Here is a 17,753-nt window from a genome sequence, read left to right as displayed (position 1 = left end):
GGCGCTGTGGCGGGAGGGGAGAGCCCCGCAATGAGCCCCTGCCCGGGGCGGAGGGGAGGGCAGAGCCGAGCCGAGCCCGTCGCCTACCTGCGCTCACAGCTGTCCCCTGCAGTGGTGCGGCGGCCGGCTGAAGCAGCCGTGGGACTCGGAGCTGAGGGGCGGCAGCCCGAGGGGCTCTGGGAGAGAGGACCGGTAACGGGCGTCGCTGTTCAGGTGTGGGGAGACGGTGAGGCCGAGGGGGACCCGGGGAGGAGGGGTGTGGGGAGGAGGTTGGCGGTTGTGGCGCAGCTTCAGCCACCGGCGGGGGAGCGCGGCGGGGCGCCCCGGGAGCGCCCGGCGCCGGGGCTGAGGGGGAGCCTCGTGGTGGGCGGCGGTGGCCGGGCAGCGCCTCGTGGCAGGTGGCGGTAAGAGCTAGGGTGGGGGTAAGGGGGGCAGACTGCGTGCCGGTGGAGGGGAGAGCGGCCAAGAGAGCGCGGAGGAAAGCGGCGGTGGGGCGGGCAGGGGCCGGGCAGCGCGGCGGGGAGCAGCCGGGGAGGAGGGAGGGGGGGGGGGGGAAGCGCGGAGCCGCCCCAGCGCGCCGGCTCCAACATGGCTCTCGCGGCTGGCGGTGGCGGCGCCCCCTGGCGGCGGCAGGCGGGCGCGGCCGGTCACGTGAGGCGCTCGGGGCCTGCTGCCGCCGCCGCTTCCCCCAGTCAGAGCGGAGCGAGCCGAGGCAGAGACGAAGAAACAAGATGGCGGCCGGTGGCGATCCGGAGCGGGACGCCGGCAATTCGGATTGAGCCCTCGGCCCTCACAGCTCGGCGGCCCCCCCCCTCCCCGGCCCGGATCCCTCGCAGGGGGGGGAGCTTCCCCGTAGCCGCCTGTCCGGACTCCGAGCGCCCTCCCGAGCCTTCCTTCCCCCTCCCTTCCCCCCCCCCCCCTCGGCCAGCGCCCAGAGATGCGGGGCCGGCGAGGCAGGCCGCCCAAGCAGCAGCAGCCGGCGGCGGCCACCGCTCAGGCGAGCTCCCCGGCTCCGCCCGCCCCGGCGGGCCCCATCGGGGGGCTGAGGTCCCGGCAGCGGGGCAGCAGCCGCGGCAGGTGGGCGACCTCGGCCCAGGCGGAGACGGCGGGGCCCAAGCAGAAGGGAGCCGGGGCTGCCCAGGCCTCTTCCCCCGCCACCGCCTCCCCCAGGGGGGGCAGCAAGAGGAAGGGAGGCAGCGGCAGCAGCAGCACCCCTGGTGGGGGAGGCAGCAGCGGTAAGGGTAGGGGCAGGGCTGGGGCTGGAGGAGCAGGGGGAGGAGGCGGAGGAGGCAGCTGCAACAGCCAAGGCAGGGCTGCCTCGTCCAGGAGGAGCATCAGCAAAGTGGTGTACGATGATCATGAGAGTGAAGAGGAGGAGGAGAGCATGGTGTCCGAGGAGGAAGAGGAGGGAGACCCCGAGGATAACCAGGACTCCGAGGAGGAAGAGGAGGAGGAGATAATGGAGGAGGAGGACGACGACGACTCTGACTACCCCGAAGAGATGGAGGATGAAGACGATGCCAGTTATTGCACTGAGAGCAGCTTCAGGAGCCACAGCACCTACAGCAGCACCCCAGGTAGAGAGTCAGTGGGATGAACTAAAACAAGTCGAGGGCACCCCACATGCTCCCTCTAGGTTTGCAAATACAGTCCGCACGCATTCTTCCTCCCATGCGTGTGTGTAAGGGATGCCTGCAAGCACTCACAGGGAGAGAGGGGTATGCAAATTAACGACTGGCAACCCCACGGATGCAGGGAACGTTAGAGATGCTTACAAACACATGCACTGAGAGGAGGGAGGGAGGGAGGGCAGTACAGGCTGTAACAAGGGGATGCTTTGCAAATATGCATGGAGATTCTGGTGACTGCAGAAATGCGTGATACACCAGAACGTGTTGCAAACAATGTCAAAAGTGTACGGAGCGTTCACTTAATATTTAAAAACAAGGGAAACGGGATGCATGCCTTGCAAAGAGGTCCTTTCAAATATATACAGGAAAGGATGGCTTGTGCTTGCAAATATAACTTGATGTTGAAAGGAAGCACATGCAACTTGAACTGGCCTAAAAAAAAAAAAACCAAAAAACCATAAACACTGAAAATTTTCAGGCTCTTGAAATCAGAGGTGTAACTGGATCCAGCATTTACTGGCTTTAAGACAAAACTAGCTTTCCAAGGAGGGAAATGAGGTGCATTGTTCAAAATGGAGATTGCATTGTTATAGTTTGGGGAAAAGTGCACAGGGCCTCATTGCAAGGGTGTAAACCTAGTTTTAGTTAAACACAAAGATTAAAAGGTGGAGGTTGAGTCAGAAGTCTTGGGTTTAAATACTGCATTTATCTTAAGATATGGCAACCTTTAAAACTCATTGGGGTTAAAACTCGTTAAACATAATTGTGATTTTTTTTTTTAACCTCTAGTGGCAAATTTGGGCTCAAATTTTTAAGGCCTGCACTTCTGTTTGTCCTTAATTAGTTCATTAACCATGTGGGTTTCAAGCTTCAAAAATTCTTTTATCTAAACTTAAGCACTTTGGATTTATTTGAATTAATTCCAGAAAGGAGTTCAAGCTTATTTATTTTATTATTATTATTATTATTATTATTATTATTATTATTATTATTATTATTATTATTATTATTATTATTATTATTTAGGTGTCTGAACCAGGAGAGTAGTTAAACTCAGGGATAACCTAGGAGTGTTTCTGAATTGGGCTACAGGGTAACAGACACTGCTGTTGTACAAGTATTTGGCCAGTTTGGAAGGGGGGAGGAACAGGTTGTTGATGTAAATGCATTGCATCTTAATTAAAAAACGAGTGTAGTTCTGAGTAGTTAGCTGACGACTTTTAAAAAGGGGGAAGTACTGCCTACTAAATGTGTCATTTGTTTTTATTTTGGTGAGTTAATGGTATCAGCTCATTATGTGACTTCATAATAGTCCTTTAAAAAACTCTGTATGTCTGTCTATATATTTTTTAATCTATATCCATATGCTCAGGAACCTAAATGAATCAAAATAAGTACATACATTACTAAATGAATTTAATTTAGAGATACTTTTTTTAAGGTGTTAGTTTACCTGTTGCAGGGATGTCCTGCAATCAAATTGAAATTTTTGAATATTTATTACTTTAAAGATTGAGGTCTGGCTTTACAGAAGACAAAAACTCTGAAGTACTCCCTTGACTTTTAACTCTTTATTTTCTGCTTAGTTGTGGTAACTTTAATTTTTATTACTGGGGGGGGAGCGGTTTTTGTCAGGGAAAGAATATTTTTATGATTTTAATTGGCTAGGTCAGGAAAATATTTTTTACATGAGCATCCAGGTTTAAAATTAATTCTACAGAGTATGGGTGTATTCAATTTTTGAAATGTACTTAAGTGTTTTGGCAAATAACAAGATACCTCTGTGTGCATTGTTGTGCAAGTGTAGACAGGTTTTACGTGGTATTTAGGTGTATCAGAAACCATTTTGATAATTTACATGTTTATTTCTCATTTGGTCAGGGTAACTTCAGTTAACTTTTTAAAGATAAGTTTAAGTGTAAGCATTTTCATCCTTATGTGCCTTTTTTTTTTTAATACTGAGTATTTGATAGTTAAACATCTGTGTTGTTATTTTGGCAATTTACTGGCAGTTGTCATTAGTTCAGTATTTGCCTAAAGGTCTCCCTCCCTCCTTCCCTCTCTCCCAGATATGCTGTTGCCCTTTTTCAAAGAAAGTACAAACTTTTCATTCAGTCAGTTCTGTCTGTCTTGTTTCTGCTGAACAAATATCTACGTTGTGAGCACTGCTACGCAGTGGTGGCACTAATTGAAATCTTAGTCTTATCATAATCCAGGAAGAGATACTTGACATTAGAACAGCATTAATAGGCAAGGAGAAGATTCACCTAACCTCAGTATCTCTTTATCTGACAGTAGCCAGTGCAGAGAAGAGTGTTAAGAATAGGGCAAGCATAGAGGGATATGTCTCCAGAGTTCCTTCATGGGCTCCAGTGCTCTTTGACTCAGGTGCATGCTGAGCCAGAATTGGTCTTTAGCTATGTTTAGGTACGGTGTTTTTTCTTTCATATATTTGTCTTCAAACTGACAAGTTGTAATACACAGTGACAAAGTTCCTGTGGTTAACTGGAGGGCTTGAAGGAGTGTCTCCTCTATTGTTTTAAACTAGCCCCTGACAGAATCGTGCAGTGCCCGCTGGGTTTTTTCTACTAGAAGAGATGATGAACAATGTTTCTCTACTTACCTTCCCTCAATCACGTGTAGCCTGAATCACTGCTACTTTCAGGATGTAGTCTTGGGGGCTGAAGAGTTTATTTTTTTGAGAGCAGGGTATTGAAAAAATGCAATCCCAGTCAAACTCTCTTACCAACCAAGACTCTTTACACATAAATCACATCCCACTTAAATGGGTGACAGACTTTTTACAGTTTTTTCAAACTTACATTGAACAATGAATTAAAAGATCACAATGCTATGTCTCTAGCCAAGAAAGGCTCAATTTTGTGCTCAGCAGGGAAGTTTACAATATATCTTGAACTTGAATGTAGGAGTAGTTTTTTACTATATTATTATTCAAGTATTTAAAGAAGCAAAATCTTAGGAATGGTAAAATGCCTTTGATGTAACGCTTAAAAATGGTACAGTGAAAACTTATTGTGTGAATGCATATGAGGTTTATCATTGCTTTTTTTTCTGCTGGACAGACTTTTGGTAGAGAGATTTTGTGTGTGTGAGTAATGTCCCTTCTCTCTTGTTTATTTGTATCCCCAGAAGGTAGATGTACTTGTAGGATAGGTATTCTTTATATCTTGTATCACTAAACATTTTTGCCATTACCTGTCCACTCCAAGTTCTACTTTAGGTTTGTCACAATTGCATTATAGATACCAAGTATATTCCATACGTTGAAGAATTTTAAAAGAAGGATTTAATCAAGATGCCTAGAAGTCCTTCATTTTTTTCTGTTTCTTGTTTTTGTCAAAAACTTGGAAAACTAGCTTTAGGACGAGTTATACATCTAGATTTTGGCTGAGATAATCGTCAGTCTGTCTAACAAGCAAATGCACAACAGTAGAGTTGTGAGCCAAAAGATTTGTCTTAAAAGTACATTAATAAAATTTTTAGATGGATTTTGCTAGTCTGTGAGCATTTACAGTGATTGACCATCACTTCTGTTAACCAGTTACTTCACCAGTGTGCTTTTATTTTCAGAGTGCAAGAATTTAACTGGAAACAAGGTGCTGCATTTTGTGTCTGTAGAAATTTTATATCTTAACACGTTTTCATGCTCATGAAGAACTCTAAGTGGAGACATTGAGATATGACAGTAAAATATGCAACCTCTTTTGTCTGTCATGTGAGAAGATTTACCAGCCTCCCAAACATCTTACCTAGGGTACCCTGTTCTCTAAATTAAATCTGGCATGCTTTTATTTTACCATTTAGTAATCTGAACTTTGATTTCTACTCTAGAGGAACTATCACAAGTTCATCATGCCAGTCATCAAAAATGTAGGAGAGAGTCCTAGCAAAGAAATTGTGTAGAAGGCCAAACGAGTAAATCTGTGGCTGATTCTGTTGTATTGACATGCAAATTTGCCGTTTATCTGAAGAGATCGTTTGTCACTTCAGTCATCTAAGAAGCTCTGTGCAGCAAATACTGTACCTTTATCAAAGTATGTATGTTGTAAAAGGTAGCATAATTTGATGTACTGCAGATGAGTTGATTGTGCAAACTTTTTTTGTAGGTCTGCAGTAAAATTCCATAGCCAACTATTGTATTGCATAGAACTGGTGTTAGGTGAATAAATGTGGATTTTACATTGGGCTGGCTTTCAGGGCTCACTAACTTCTGAAATTAGTTACAACTTGCCCTGAGTGTGCCCCAACTAAGAAATCTGTCTGTCAGGATGTTCCTGAAAATCGTTATGTTAGTACTACTTTTCTTTGCCTGCGTTCTAGGCACAAAAGGGTTGTGCCTCTGAGTACTTCTGAGAATGACAATGTGGGATCTTATTTGCTACTTGTCTTGCATTAGCTATCCAGATGTTAAAATGATGCCTTAGAATATAGGGGGGTTGTATTCCTGGCTCCTACTGAGAGTGTACTGATGCCCTAATGTTGAGAAATGAAATTCTTAATGTAAAATCAGTAGAGAAGGTTAGTTTGATTTAGAAGTGTACTACTGGCAGGTGTACAAACTGAAAAAATAAACAGCCAAAAGTTTTAAAGTTTTAAAACAGTTTTTCAAGAACATAAAGACCTAGTTTTGTGCAATGCAAGGCAGTAGTCAAAATTAACTTAGGAGCATGTTGAGAATTTCTGTGATATGAGTGGTCTCAGGAAGGTGCTCTCAAGATCTAGTCTAGTAACCGGTTATTTTTTCGTTTGTGCTTCAACTTCCAAAGCTTTTGTGGTGCTTGGAATGTCTCATTTTTAATGTTGGCTTAGATTTTAAGTTTAATCTGGTTTGTCATTGGTTTTTTTTTTTTCTTTTTCCAGGCAAAATAAATAAATTTAGGTTAGGTACGATTGTTGCAGAGCAATATTCAAATTGGAGCTGCACTTACAAGTAGTTACAAATGCATCTTACTGTTCAGAAAATTTTTCTGGAGGAGATTATTTGACTTGTGAATATTAGAAACATGTTGATTGTCATGTTGGCATTTTTTAAAGGGAAAAAAAGTGTTTTGTATAAGTCAAAGCCTTTAATTTTGGCCCATCCCAAGAAAAAGATTTGGATTTTTCTATTTTGGTACTGCTTTTCATAATATATTCTTATTTTATGTTAAACTGATTCATTTTACTGCTTTTTCTTCTTTGGTGTAAGCTGAGCAAATGCTCTCTCAAGAGGTTGACTTTTAATTAAGGAACCAGTTTGGATATTGCTGTGACAAACATGTAGCTACATTCAGTTTATGCATTCTCCTGTGGAGAAAAAAAAAAAGGAAAAAAAGGAATGAAAAAACACAAAAAATGTTCTCTTATGCATTTTCATCAGTGTTTTCAGTTTTCTCAGTGATATCTAACAAGAACTTGTGTGTTGCTGTACATTCTCATTTGATACTTGCCTGGTGCAAAGCAGTAATGTGGGACAGCAAATGTCTGATTCTTGTATGTTTATTAAAACCAAACAAAAACAGGACAGTCTTAGTGAGTTTAGGAGGGTAGTCAAGGGCCAAAATTTCCAGGAGGAAGGAAAACATAGGAGACAGCATGTTCTCTAAGGAGTACTCATGCTTTCAGGACATCATATAACTGCCAATTGGTCTTTATGTTGAGAAGTTTCTGTAGTGATTCATGATGTGGAAAACAAAACCAACCCAGTTCTATTTTACTGAAGATGGACTTTTATGTAAGAGTAGTGTAGTTTGACTTGACTTGTGGAACTTGAAGCCAAAAATTAATCTCTTATGGAGGCAAATTTGAAGTCTTTTCACTTGCTGGGTCAATTTTGTGAAGTGCGCCTGTGGGGGGGGTGTTTTATATTCCGCCCCCCCGTAACAGATCACTGATGTATCTGAAACTCGTTGGTCTGTCTTTTCTTTCCCCTATACTCTATCAAGTTTGTCTCCACTGCAACTGTGAACAGGAACTCTAAGCTGGAGTCTTAGTGCCCAAGTGCTGAGAAATTATGAGGAAGGGAAAGTTTAGAGAAGAGAAATGAGACCAGTTGCAAGCTTTCTAATCAAGAAATGCTGGAATCAGTATTTATTTTTTAGGTCATACCAGTGCAGCTACCATTCTCGCCCTGTTTAAACAAGACAGTGGTTCTGGCAGAGTATTAGTTATGTAGGACCTCCATCCACCAGTCCATTACTTGAAATATGTTTGGCTGAAAGGCTATGTTTACTAGTACTGTACATCTGGAGTGAAGGCATATGTAACAAGTGAGACAAGGCAAAACCAGATTTTTGTCATTTTTGTTAGGCTGCATGGGTATGGTAATTAGAATACAAATGAAGCACAAAGAGCATGAAAGTCTTATTTAGTCATAGTAGAACCTTTCTGTATTCTGGACATTGGCGTAAATAGTTCATTTAGATACTCTGTTTTAAAATTGTCTACATAAACCAGAAGATATGTTAAAGATGGTTAAAGTATTTTTAAGTTCCATATCCTCTTGTGGTAAAGAGTTAAAGTATAGATGTGATTTTCCCTTTTCTTCTTCATTTCTGTGAATGAAAATGGAGACAAGCTTTTTGGTCCTTTTATACTCCATTTCTAAATTTTGAAAGGGTCAGCATTTGAACCAAATAGGTTGAATAGATGGAAATTTAAAAAAAAAAAAAAAGCAAGGGTTTGGTTGTTTTAAGTGCTTCAGTAAATTCTGGTTTTGGGTGCTCAGCCTGTTATTTCAGTTCAGTAACTTCATTTTATTTCAAGTATCATTAGTGTGTTTTGCTTAAATATTTGTAATATAAATTATTTTAATAGATTATGGTAAGTGTAGACTATAATTATCAATATCTATAATTAAATGTGCTATGTGAATAAAATTGTTTACTCTTTAATCTTAATTACAGGCAGCTCTTCAACTAGAGAATTCAAAATAGGGAGAGGCAACCATTGCAGACTACTTCATCACTTTTGGAGACAACTAGTGAAGGAATGTGATTTAAAAGAAGTGTATGCTAGATAGAAGTATAATGCTGAGACACTCAAGATGATCTGGATCCTGTAAATAGTCCAATCGTGGCAGCAGAAGGCTATTGGCAGATCAATTTATCCTTCCAAATAAAGCTATGGAATTTGAATGGCATAGAAGTGGACATTTTATCTCTTTGTACTGGGTCAAACTTGAAGGTGGAATTTGATTCAGGGATTTGGTTAATATGCAGAAACGATCTTAGAAGTATACAATTTACGTGTAATAAAACTTAAGTCCATTTTGGGAAACTTCAGTATGAGTAAACCGTCTTTCTTTAATTGAGAGTAGATACATCTAGATTCAATTTAAAGTCCAGTCAGTTAGGTGGTGGTGGTGCTTAAACTAGAAGTAACTCATGCTAGTACACCTGCTCTGGAATCGTCTTGATGTTTTTTGTTTGATACAAAGTAGTACATATTGCATTTTCTACTTAAAAAAAAAAAAGTGCTGCTACGAGAAGAGATTTCCACAAATGGGAAATTATTCAAATTGTAAAAATGATTTATCCAAAATTATTTAAACTATACCAAGATAAATTGAAAAAAATTAATGGCAGTAGGTGATGTAGTAATACAAAGTTAAGGAAAGAGAGCAACAGTGTAATTGTGTTGACTGTTCAATGTGGTCATTGCACTGAATTTGTTACACTATTTCACTTCCGTATATTATTTGAAATACATATTAATGTAGTGCACATATGTAGTGTCCCAAATCAAAATAACTCTTTGTTATTGTGTAATCATCAGTTGTATAGTCTACACAAGCTTGCACTTCTCTCTTAAATATTTAAATTGAGGTCATTAAATTGATTATTTTTTAATCAATTTAATTAAATTTCAGTTAACACTTCTCACAGATAGTACTGAAAATTCCCTGTGGAGCGCAAAATCCATGACAAATGACAACAAATAAAAAAAAAACCAAACAAGTTGTCAAATCCCGGAATCTCTAAAATAATTAAAAGTAAAATAAAATAATTTGAACATGCAAATGTTTGAAGAGACCAAAGTTGTTTGCTTTGGGGGTTTAGGTTTTTTGTCTGCCAGTGAATGTCAGATTCAAGCATTGGACAACTTGCCTTGTAGAAAAGAGATTTTCCTTGAAAGTGAAGAGCTTGGAAAGTTGGATACATTTATTGTAGGAAAAGTCTTTCCAAAATTTGAGGGATTTTTTTGTGTATATGAAGAACAGTTGGGTAAACATGAACTGTGATCTTCAAAAACCTTCACAGAAGTTGAAACTGCTTCTAAGTAGTGTGAGCTGTATGGGTTGTCAGCACGCTGCAGATAATTAGCAATGAAGAAATTGTTATTACGAGAATCACAAATGAGCCTGGAGTCAAAACTGCCTTTCTTCAGCTGTCTGAGCTAGTGGCAAGGGAGGGGATTATCCACTCAACCAGTAGAATACAAAAATTTCAACTCAAAACAGAGACTATAGCACTTTGACATCATTATGTCGTATTCAATTGGCCTACACTTTTAATTTAAGTTCAACAGTTGTTTAGAATGCTTCAAGATTTATGGGCACCTTGGCAGAGAATGTCCATCTTTTTCCCTGGAGATTAGACTGCTTGGTTTTGTTGGTTTGGTTTGGTTTGCGGCGGGGGGGGGGCGGTGTTTTTCAAAGGTATCTGTAGTGTTTCTTGAGATTGCAGTTGATGCATCAAACAGTAATATGTTTAAGCACAAATTGCTTGGAATTTCTGAATTTCCAAATCACACACTGTGATTCTCTTCTTGACTTCAAGTTCTGTTCAGCCTGGGTACAGCAAATACCAACAACAAATTGAAAGTGAAATTGAAAAAAAAACCAACCCAAACAAACTTAGAAAGATTTGACATACTATGCCACCAAGTCATTCAAGAAAAATATGTCTGGGTACCATTTCTTTCTAAAATATTCTGCATCTTTGAATACTTCCCTTTTTAAGGAATCTGGAAACCAGATTATATGCAGCGCAGAATTGTTCAAAGCAGTTTGGTGTCCTAAAAGAGAAACGATTTGAGCTCTTGAGATGTGGTGTGTGATTTACAGTATGAATTGGGAGTGTTGAGTGATCCAATATAGTAACTGCCGCATAGCATGAGGCATAACACAAAGTAGTGGACAAATGAAGCATATATTTTATAATGCATATGGTTTTCCTTACTGTCTAAACTATTAGTTTTACAATTACTTTTGAAATTTCTGTACTTTATACCAAAGCAAACATGAAAATATGTAAATTGATTTAAATAGAAATGAAGAGTGGTGTGAATAATGCAGTCACACGGTTACATTGTACTTGCCCCAAAGTACAAATCTTTATTATGGGATTGTGACATACTTTGTATCCTGACAACACATTTATTCTAGACCTCTAATTGTACCAATATACTTCCTTTGTAAGAGGAAGTGTTAGGGAATGTTTTTAACTTTTTCAGAAAATATTAGGAATGCCTTGTTTTAAGGTTCTTTTTTTGCTTCGCCTGTTATTTTGATGTAACAAAAACACCAGCATTTATCTCTAGTGAAAGAGACATCAACAAAAGCAGTATATGGGGAGTCTGGTTTTTTTCAATGAAGGATAAAAGCAATGCACAGGACATTAGAATTTTGTTCTCAGAGTAGAAGATCTCAACAAATGAGAGGAAATAAGGAGTCTGCTTCTTTCAGCAGTGTTCCTTCATTCTAGTTTATCTTTGCCTGAAATTACTGCAGGGGGTTTGTCACTTCTGATTAATTTAGGTAAACCAGGGTTATCGTTCTTGCTGCTTTCTTTCTTGAAGGGCTGTTTCTTTTATGGCTTTACTGTGTGACAGACATGTTTTTCTGCTACAATTGCAAACACAGAAAAGATTCATAGTTTATAGCTCTGCCAGCTTTTTGTGATATTTGGACTCTCTGAAGGCCATTAGTGATTTCAGAATATCTGTTCTGCATTGTTGTTGTCTTGCATGACTGCCTACTAGGACTAGTTCTATGGTGTTCTGCAATACTGAAGGAAGCTTCAGGACCCTAAAGTAGTTTAATCTGTGAGTGCACACGTGTGTTTTTTGCTTTGGGGTCTTTTAATTAAACCAACTCTGGTTTATCCATGTATGATTTTGGATCATGATGGTAGAAAAGTTGGGTTTAATCTGGATATTTCTTGCTGTAAGAATGCTTGCTTTGTGCCTGGCTGTGAAACTCCTGTGTTTTTGTGTGTTTGCCATGATTAAACATTTTCCACTGATTTATGCAGGAGCATATTGGAAGACAGTCATACAAGCATTCTTTCATTTTCCACAGTCAGAACTCAAACTTAACTAAACTTGGAAATTTATTTTTATATGCAGATGATGTTGACCCATTACTTCTGTAATGGAAACATCTGGCAGTTCATATTCTATATTGTTTCAGAGTGTCTAATTTGTTGCATAAGATTTCATTCTTTAAAGTTTGAGAGGGAAAGATGTATCTGGTGTCATCTTGCCATACTAGCTCAGTGACTGATTTATTTTTCTTCTGGAATCATTTGGCAAACTGTCTATTATGCATCAAGATGTTTCTTAAAGGTAGCTTTTCTTTTAGGTAACTTTTTTTTCCCTTATCAGTGCATTAAAGTTTTAACGATGGTGTTTTTGGATTCAGCAGGATCTGTCTTTGGGTATCTGCCTGCCTTAGCAGGACTTTCCCACCCCCATTAGACTTATATCCTGTATTTATGAGAGTATTGGAGGGAGTAGGGTGAGTTGAACAAATGCAACAAACAGAGAACCATTTCCTCTTAATGGTAACATCCAAGATAACTGGAACTTACTTTATCTCTTAATTTTCTTGAACCAGTGGGGGGGGGGGGGCTGTTATGCACAGAATTTGATCAAAAAATTATTAATGTGAAATTTAAAATTCCAGGATACTGTTGTGTTACTCTTTAGTTTCAAATGACACAATGCATAGTATGTGTCACTTTTTATTAGAGTGTGCATATGAAATTGCTGTTACAGACAGCTTAATTTTTCCTTTGGATTTTCTCTGTGAATAAATTGTATCCTGCCGACCACTTCTCTGTGTAGAATTGATAATTATGAAATTTAGTTGTTCACCAGAATCTTAATATGCTTGCCAGAGGACCTAAAAACGTGTTCATCTCAGTTCTTGGTTTTAAACCAAGATGATTGTTTTATGATTAGTTTATGAGATTGTCTAAACTTGATTAAGTTTGGTTTTTTTTTTTAAAGGAAGTAGGTTTAATGAGTGCATCCTAATACTTTAACTGATAGCTGCAAAACAGTTGCATTTAGCTGGATACTGTTTCGTTACTTCGATAGAAGATTGAAATATTTTGTCTGTCTAGTAGTGCCATGTACAGAAATTCGCCTCTTCTGTTTTTCCTTCTGCTCGGCATCAAGGATAGTGGAATTAAAGGCAAGAAAGTTAGCATCTCACCTGAATTAGCATCTGAGACTGATTAATTACGCTCAGTGTCTTTTCTTTTAGGTAGTGAAACAGCTCTTCAGATTAGCTTTTTGTATTAGTCTTTTTCTGTCCATAATTCTACCTCCTTCTCATTCTGTGGGTATCTCTCCTGTTTTATTGAAGCACGGGCATGGTTTTTTTGTTTGCTTCTTTTGAAAAATTGGGAGTTCCTGAAACATTTTCATAAAACATCACATTTAACTTTTGTTTCTGGCTTGTAGGTATCCAGGAGAAATATTCTAGTTAGAAAGCAGTGGACAAAGTGATTTAGGTGCTCTTTTGCATTTTAATTTGCTTGAAATTGATGTCCCAAGGCATCTGCTTGAAATAATCTTTCTTGTATACTATTGCTGGACAGGAGAATAGCTTGCAATATTTTAATACAAAATATCTGTTGTTTGAAGCTTGATGCTTCAAGTTTAAAGTTAAAATTCCAAGAAGGAATGATAAACTAGTCATGCTGAATAAAAATGGGGAAAATTTCTAAATTAATATTTTGGCTGAGGGAAATGTTTTTTTAACTAATTTAAACAATTGAAATTCTAGATGTCATTTTAAAGATTGAGTAGATGTATTTTATATGGAAAATGCAACTGCTGTGAGTGTTTAAAGCAAAACTTCAGATATCTTGTGTGTTTATTTTCATACTGTTAATTAAAGTATAAGATTATTAGCTGAATTACCACATTTATGAAATGTGAAGATGTGAATCCTTAGTCTGCGATAGTTTAGAAAGTTTGACGCAGTCATTGATGATAGGTGTTTAAACATTTTGACCTGTGAATGGCAAAATTCTTATTGTTGTTTTTTATTCCAGGTAGGAGAAGACAAAGAGTGCATCGTCCTCGTTCTCCAATATTGGAAGAAAAAGATATCCCACCCTTGGAGTTTCCTAAATCCTCAGAGGACTTAATGGTGCCTAGTGAGCATATAATGAATGTTATTGCCATCTATGAGGTACTAAGGAACTTTGGCACTGTTTTACGCCTCTCTCCTTTTCGTTTTGAGGACTTCTGTGCTGCTCTGGTAAGTCAAGAGCAGTGCACACTTATGGCTGAGATGCATATAGTGCTTTTAAAAGCAGTTTTACGTGAAGAAGACACTTCAAATACTACCTTTGGACCTGCTGACCTCAAAGATAGCGTTAATTCCACTTTGTATTTCATAGATGGAATGACGTGGCCAGAGGTTCTTCGGGTATATTGTGAGAGTGACAAGGAATACCATCATGTTCTTCCTTACCAAGAGACAGAGGACTATCCTTATGGACCAGTAGAGAATAAAATCAAAGTTCTGCAGTTCTTAGTGGATCAGTTTCTTACAACAAACATTGCACGTGAAGAGTTAATGTCAGAAGGTGTTATTCAGTATGATGATCATTGTAGGGTTTGTCACAAACTTGGGGATTTGCTTTGCTGTGAAACTTGTTCAGCTGTGTACCATTTGGAGTGCGTGAAACCACCTCTTGAAGAGGTACCAGAAGATGAATGGCAGTGTGAAGTCTGCGTAGCACATAAGGTGCCTGGAGTAACTGACTGTGTTGCTGAAATCCAAAAAAATAAACCATACATTCGACATGAACCTATTGGATATGACAGGCATAGACGAAAATATTGGTTCCTGAACAGAAGAATCATTATGTAAGTAAACTAATAATTGAGTATTTTCTGAACAATAATATTGCATTGAATGTAATTTTTAATATATTCTGTAAGTTATTGTTGCCATCTTAAAATGGTTTTTTCTTTAGATAAGACTATTGCTTGCTGTTTTGTAAGTAGATTTCTAAAAACCATGTAATTCATCAGTTTTCCTCAAAATAAGTATTCTCATGATCTATAAATAAAAAAGGGGAAGAAACCCAGTGCTTCCGGCTTAATATTAATGTGCCTAAAACACATGAATGTGAGGAAGAGAAAGGGAATTTTAATGACAACTCTCCAGTTTCTTGTAGAAGTTACTGAAAGGTAGTTAAACTCTCTTTGTGATCACATGGTGTATAGGACACTAGTTTCAGTTACTATCACCTGCTTAGATAGTATTTGGCTGTTAGATACTGGTGCTGGTTTGATAGTCTGCCTTTGAAGCTAAGACTTTCAGAGGCATTTAAAGGTATTCACCATATCTATTAACTAGAAATGCAAAAAGTGTTGTATGTGAACACTTCTATAGGTGTAAACAAAGTGAAAATAGCAAGAAATGCCTGTCTTTGGGTGATCTACTTTGTATGTTTAACACAATTTCCTGTTACTGGTTGGTCTTGAGATACTAATGTATCTCAAAACATTAAGAATAATCAAACTCTTGTTAGTGAGGGCACTGTGCCCTGGTTTTTTACCTGAAAAATTGAATCTGAAATTACAAAAATACTTCTACATTTTTCACAGGAAAATAGCTAAAGGCTGGTTTTTCTTATAAAAGACTGTTCTTGTGTAATTGTTCTCATAATGGAGGAGAAATAGTATTTAAGTGAAATCAATGGTATTGTTAACTTAGGAAAAATAAAGAGATTTTACTAGATTTCTTGAAGTACAATTTTCCATTCAGTATTATGGAGAAAATAAGCCACAGCTGGATACCTTAACAGAATTTCATACAAAACAGATTACAGTGAGTGTTAAGATATTAGCCAGTGTCTTTAAAAGGCATTGTGAGGACTGTTGATGGTGTTACGTCTTGCAAACAAGACACTTCTAAGGACTTGCTTTAGTCCTTTAAAATATAGTGCTCTTTCTCTAATGTTTTGTTAGCTGATGCTTTAAGTATTATCGCTGCTCTGTTTCCTGTGTTCTTTTTTCACACTTGTAAAAAAAGAGTCCATGTTTGATTATTTTTAGTTTCTCTGGGTTATAAATGCCACAGTAGTGTCAAGTACTGTTAGGATTTCAGTAGGCAAATTATTTGTTTCAGAAATCATAAACCAAGTTTTATGAATGTAAGCTTTGTATCTTAATTGGGATTTATTTGAAGAGAAAATCAGTATTCCACTTCAAGTCAAAATAGATGAGAACTGTAAACAATACAGTAAAAGGAAAATTTTTACTGGATTTTCCATTTTACTGATTTTTCGATAGTGATTAAAATATTTCAAAACATAAATAGAAAAGTATTTTTATGTTTACAAAGACAAGAAGAAATGCAATTCATCCATTAATTGTTTCCTGACTTTCTTTTGTATTATTATGCGGATCATCTAGGTTGAAAGGTCTTTCCGTGCTAGTCGCTATCCTTCCTGTTGCCATTAGACATCATGCCTCCTGCTAGTGTAAATGTACCTGTGCATGCTTCCAAAATGAGTTCTTTCTGAAGTATGTGGTTTGGATTAAAAATTATTCAAATCCTCCTGATGGAATTGGAAGAAAAACCAGATAGACAGTTTTTCTGGTAGATCTGCAGCAGCAGTACTTTTTAACAGTGCAGTGTGGGATGTACAGAACCAACTAATTCCACTAGACTTTTCATAGAACTTTGACATAATTAAACTTATGCATAATGTGCCTTAAAACTTTATGCTAAAGCCACTTCGTAAGGGGACAGAAGTATTTACTACATAACTAAATTCCAGGGATATACAACTTTAATAATTCACATAGATGTTAAACTTCGTACTTTAAGTTTTTAATGCCCTTTAGATTCAGTAAGCATGCTGTATTGCAAACCCAACCATTTTGCATATATATACTGAACGAGATCAAACCACACCTGATGTCTCGGATAACTAAAGGATAACTTAAAGGATAACTGCCAAATGGTAAAACGTGAGATTCGTGAAATGATATTAACATATCAACTTTATTGAGATGAATAGAGTGTGTTTACCAATGCCATGTGATCAAATATATCAGAGGAAGCTAATAGATCTCAAAATAATCTGCATGAACACCAACTTGAAATCTTGCCCAGGGGGATTAGAGAACTGAAATCCTAAATTCTTGCAGTTTTTTTGTTTTGCAAAGGGGTTTTTAGGACTTTTTACTTATTCTCCCCTCCCCTCTTGTAAATGTTATAAATCAATCATACAGCTGGTTTTGCCATCTTCTAAAGGGTTTTGTAGACTTGTTGTTACTCACTGATACTTTTATTTCCATGGTCATCACTTGCTGAGGGTAATAAGCCTTGTTTAAGCCCATCATTGTGGTTTTGTTTCTCTTTTCCACCTCTTCTGTTTTACAAAGATGGAAAAGTGGACACTGAGGAGGTCTCCTCTCATACATCCCCATTACCAAACATCAACAAGATTTTAAAAAAGGGGGAGGGGGGCAAGAGAAAATTAATTTTGTTCTTGTTTTAAGCCGTTAACAAATTTAGAATTATGTCTCTGGGTCAGTTGCATTTGTTTTGCTTGTGAAGGTTATTTCTGCAGGTTAACAAGTCAGGAAATATAGGACTTTGACTTTTATTCTCCTAGTAAACTGCTGTGTTTTAATGAGTTCTCTCTCTAGAAATATTGAGATGCTTTGGATTTGTCAAATGTATATGAAAGAAGATAATGAAACATTCGTTGACTTTCATGTTGATAGCAGAAATAAGACACAAATTGTTATTCCTGAGTTGTATGTATCTTCCTCGATGGTCAAAAACAGTTTTAGCTTTTATTCTGCAAGATTTATCGCGCTGTTTATGTTCTTAATGGGTCCTCCTCTATTTTC

The 17,753-nt window shown here is 38.5% G+C and overlaps 1 protein-coding gene across 18 annotated transcripts in view; it reads left to right on the top strand.

Annotated features, from left to right (window-relative positions):
* The first annotated feature begins 613 nt into the window (after positions 1-613).
* BPTF (bromodomain PHD finger transcription factor) overlaps positions 614-17,753 on the top strand; it is a 57,300-nt gene continuing 40,160 nt past the window's right edge. For 8 of the 18 annotated variants that reach the window (XM_030014420.2, XM_030014415.2, XM_030014416.2 and 5 more), the window contains exons 1-2: positions 614-1,577; positions 13,922-14,744. In XM_030014420.2, the coding sequence (XP_029870280.1) occupies positions 938-1,577; positions 13,922-14,744 (1,463 nt within the window). In that variant the 5' untranslated portion in view covers positions 614-937. Of the gene's footprint in view, positions 1,578-13,921; positions 14,745-17,753 lie in introns of those variants that run through there. The other 10 variants (XM_030014423.2, XM_030014417.2, XM_030014413.2 and 7 more) reach the window with 3 other exon arrangements.

The sequence above is a fragment of the Aquila chrysaetos genome, chromosome 5, assembly GCF_900496995.4.
Source record: "Aquila chrysaetos chrysaetos chromosome 5, bAquChr1.4, whole genome shotgun sequence".
In the NCBI taxonomy this organism is placed as follows: Eukaryota; Metazoa; Chordata; class Aves; order Accipitriformes; family Accipitridae; genus Aquila; species Aquila chrysaetos.
This window is presented reverse-complemented; position numbering and strand designations above follow the sequence as displayed.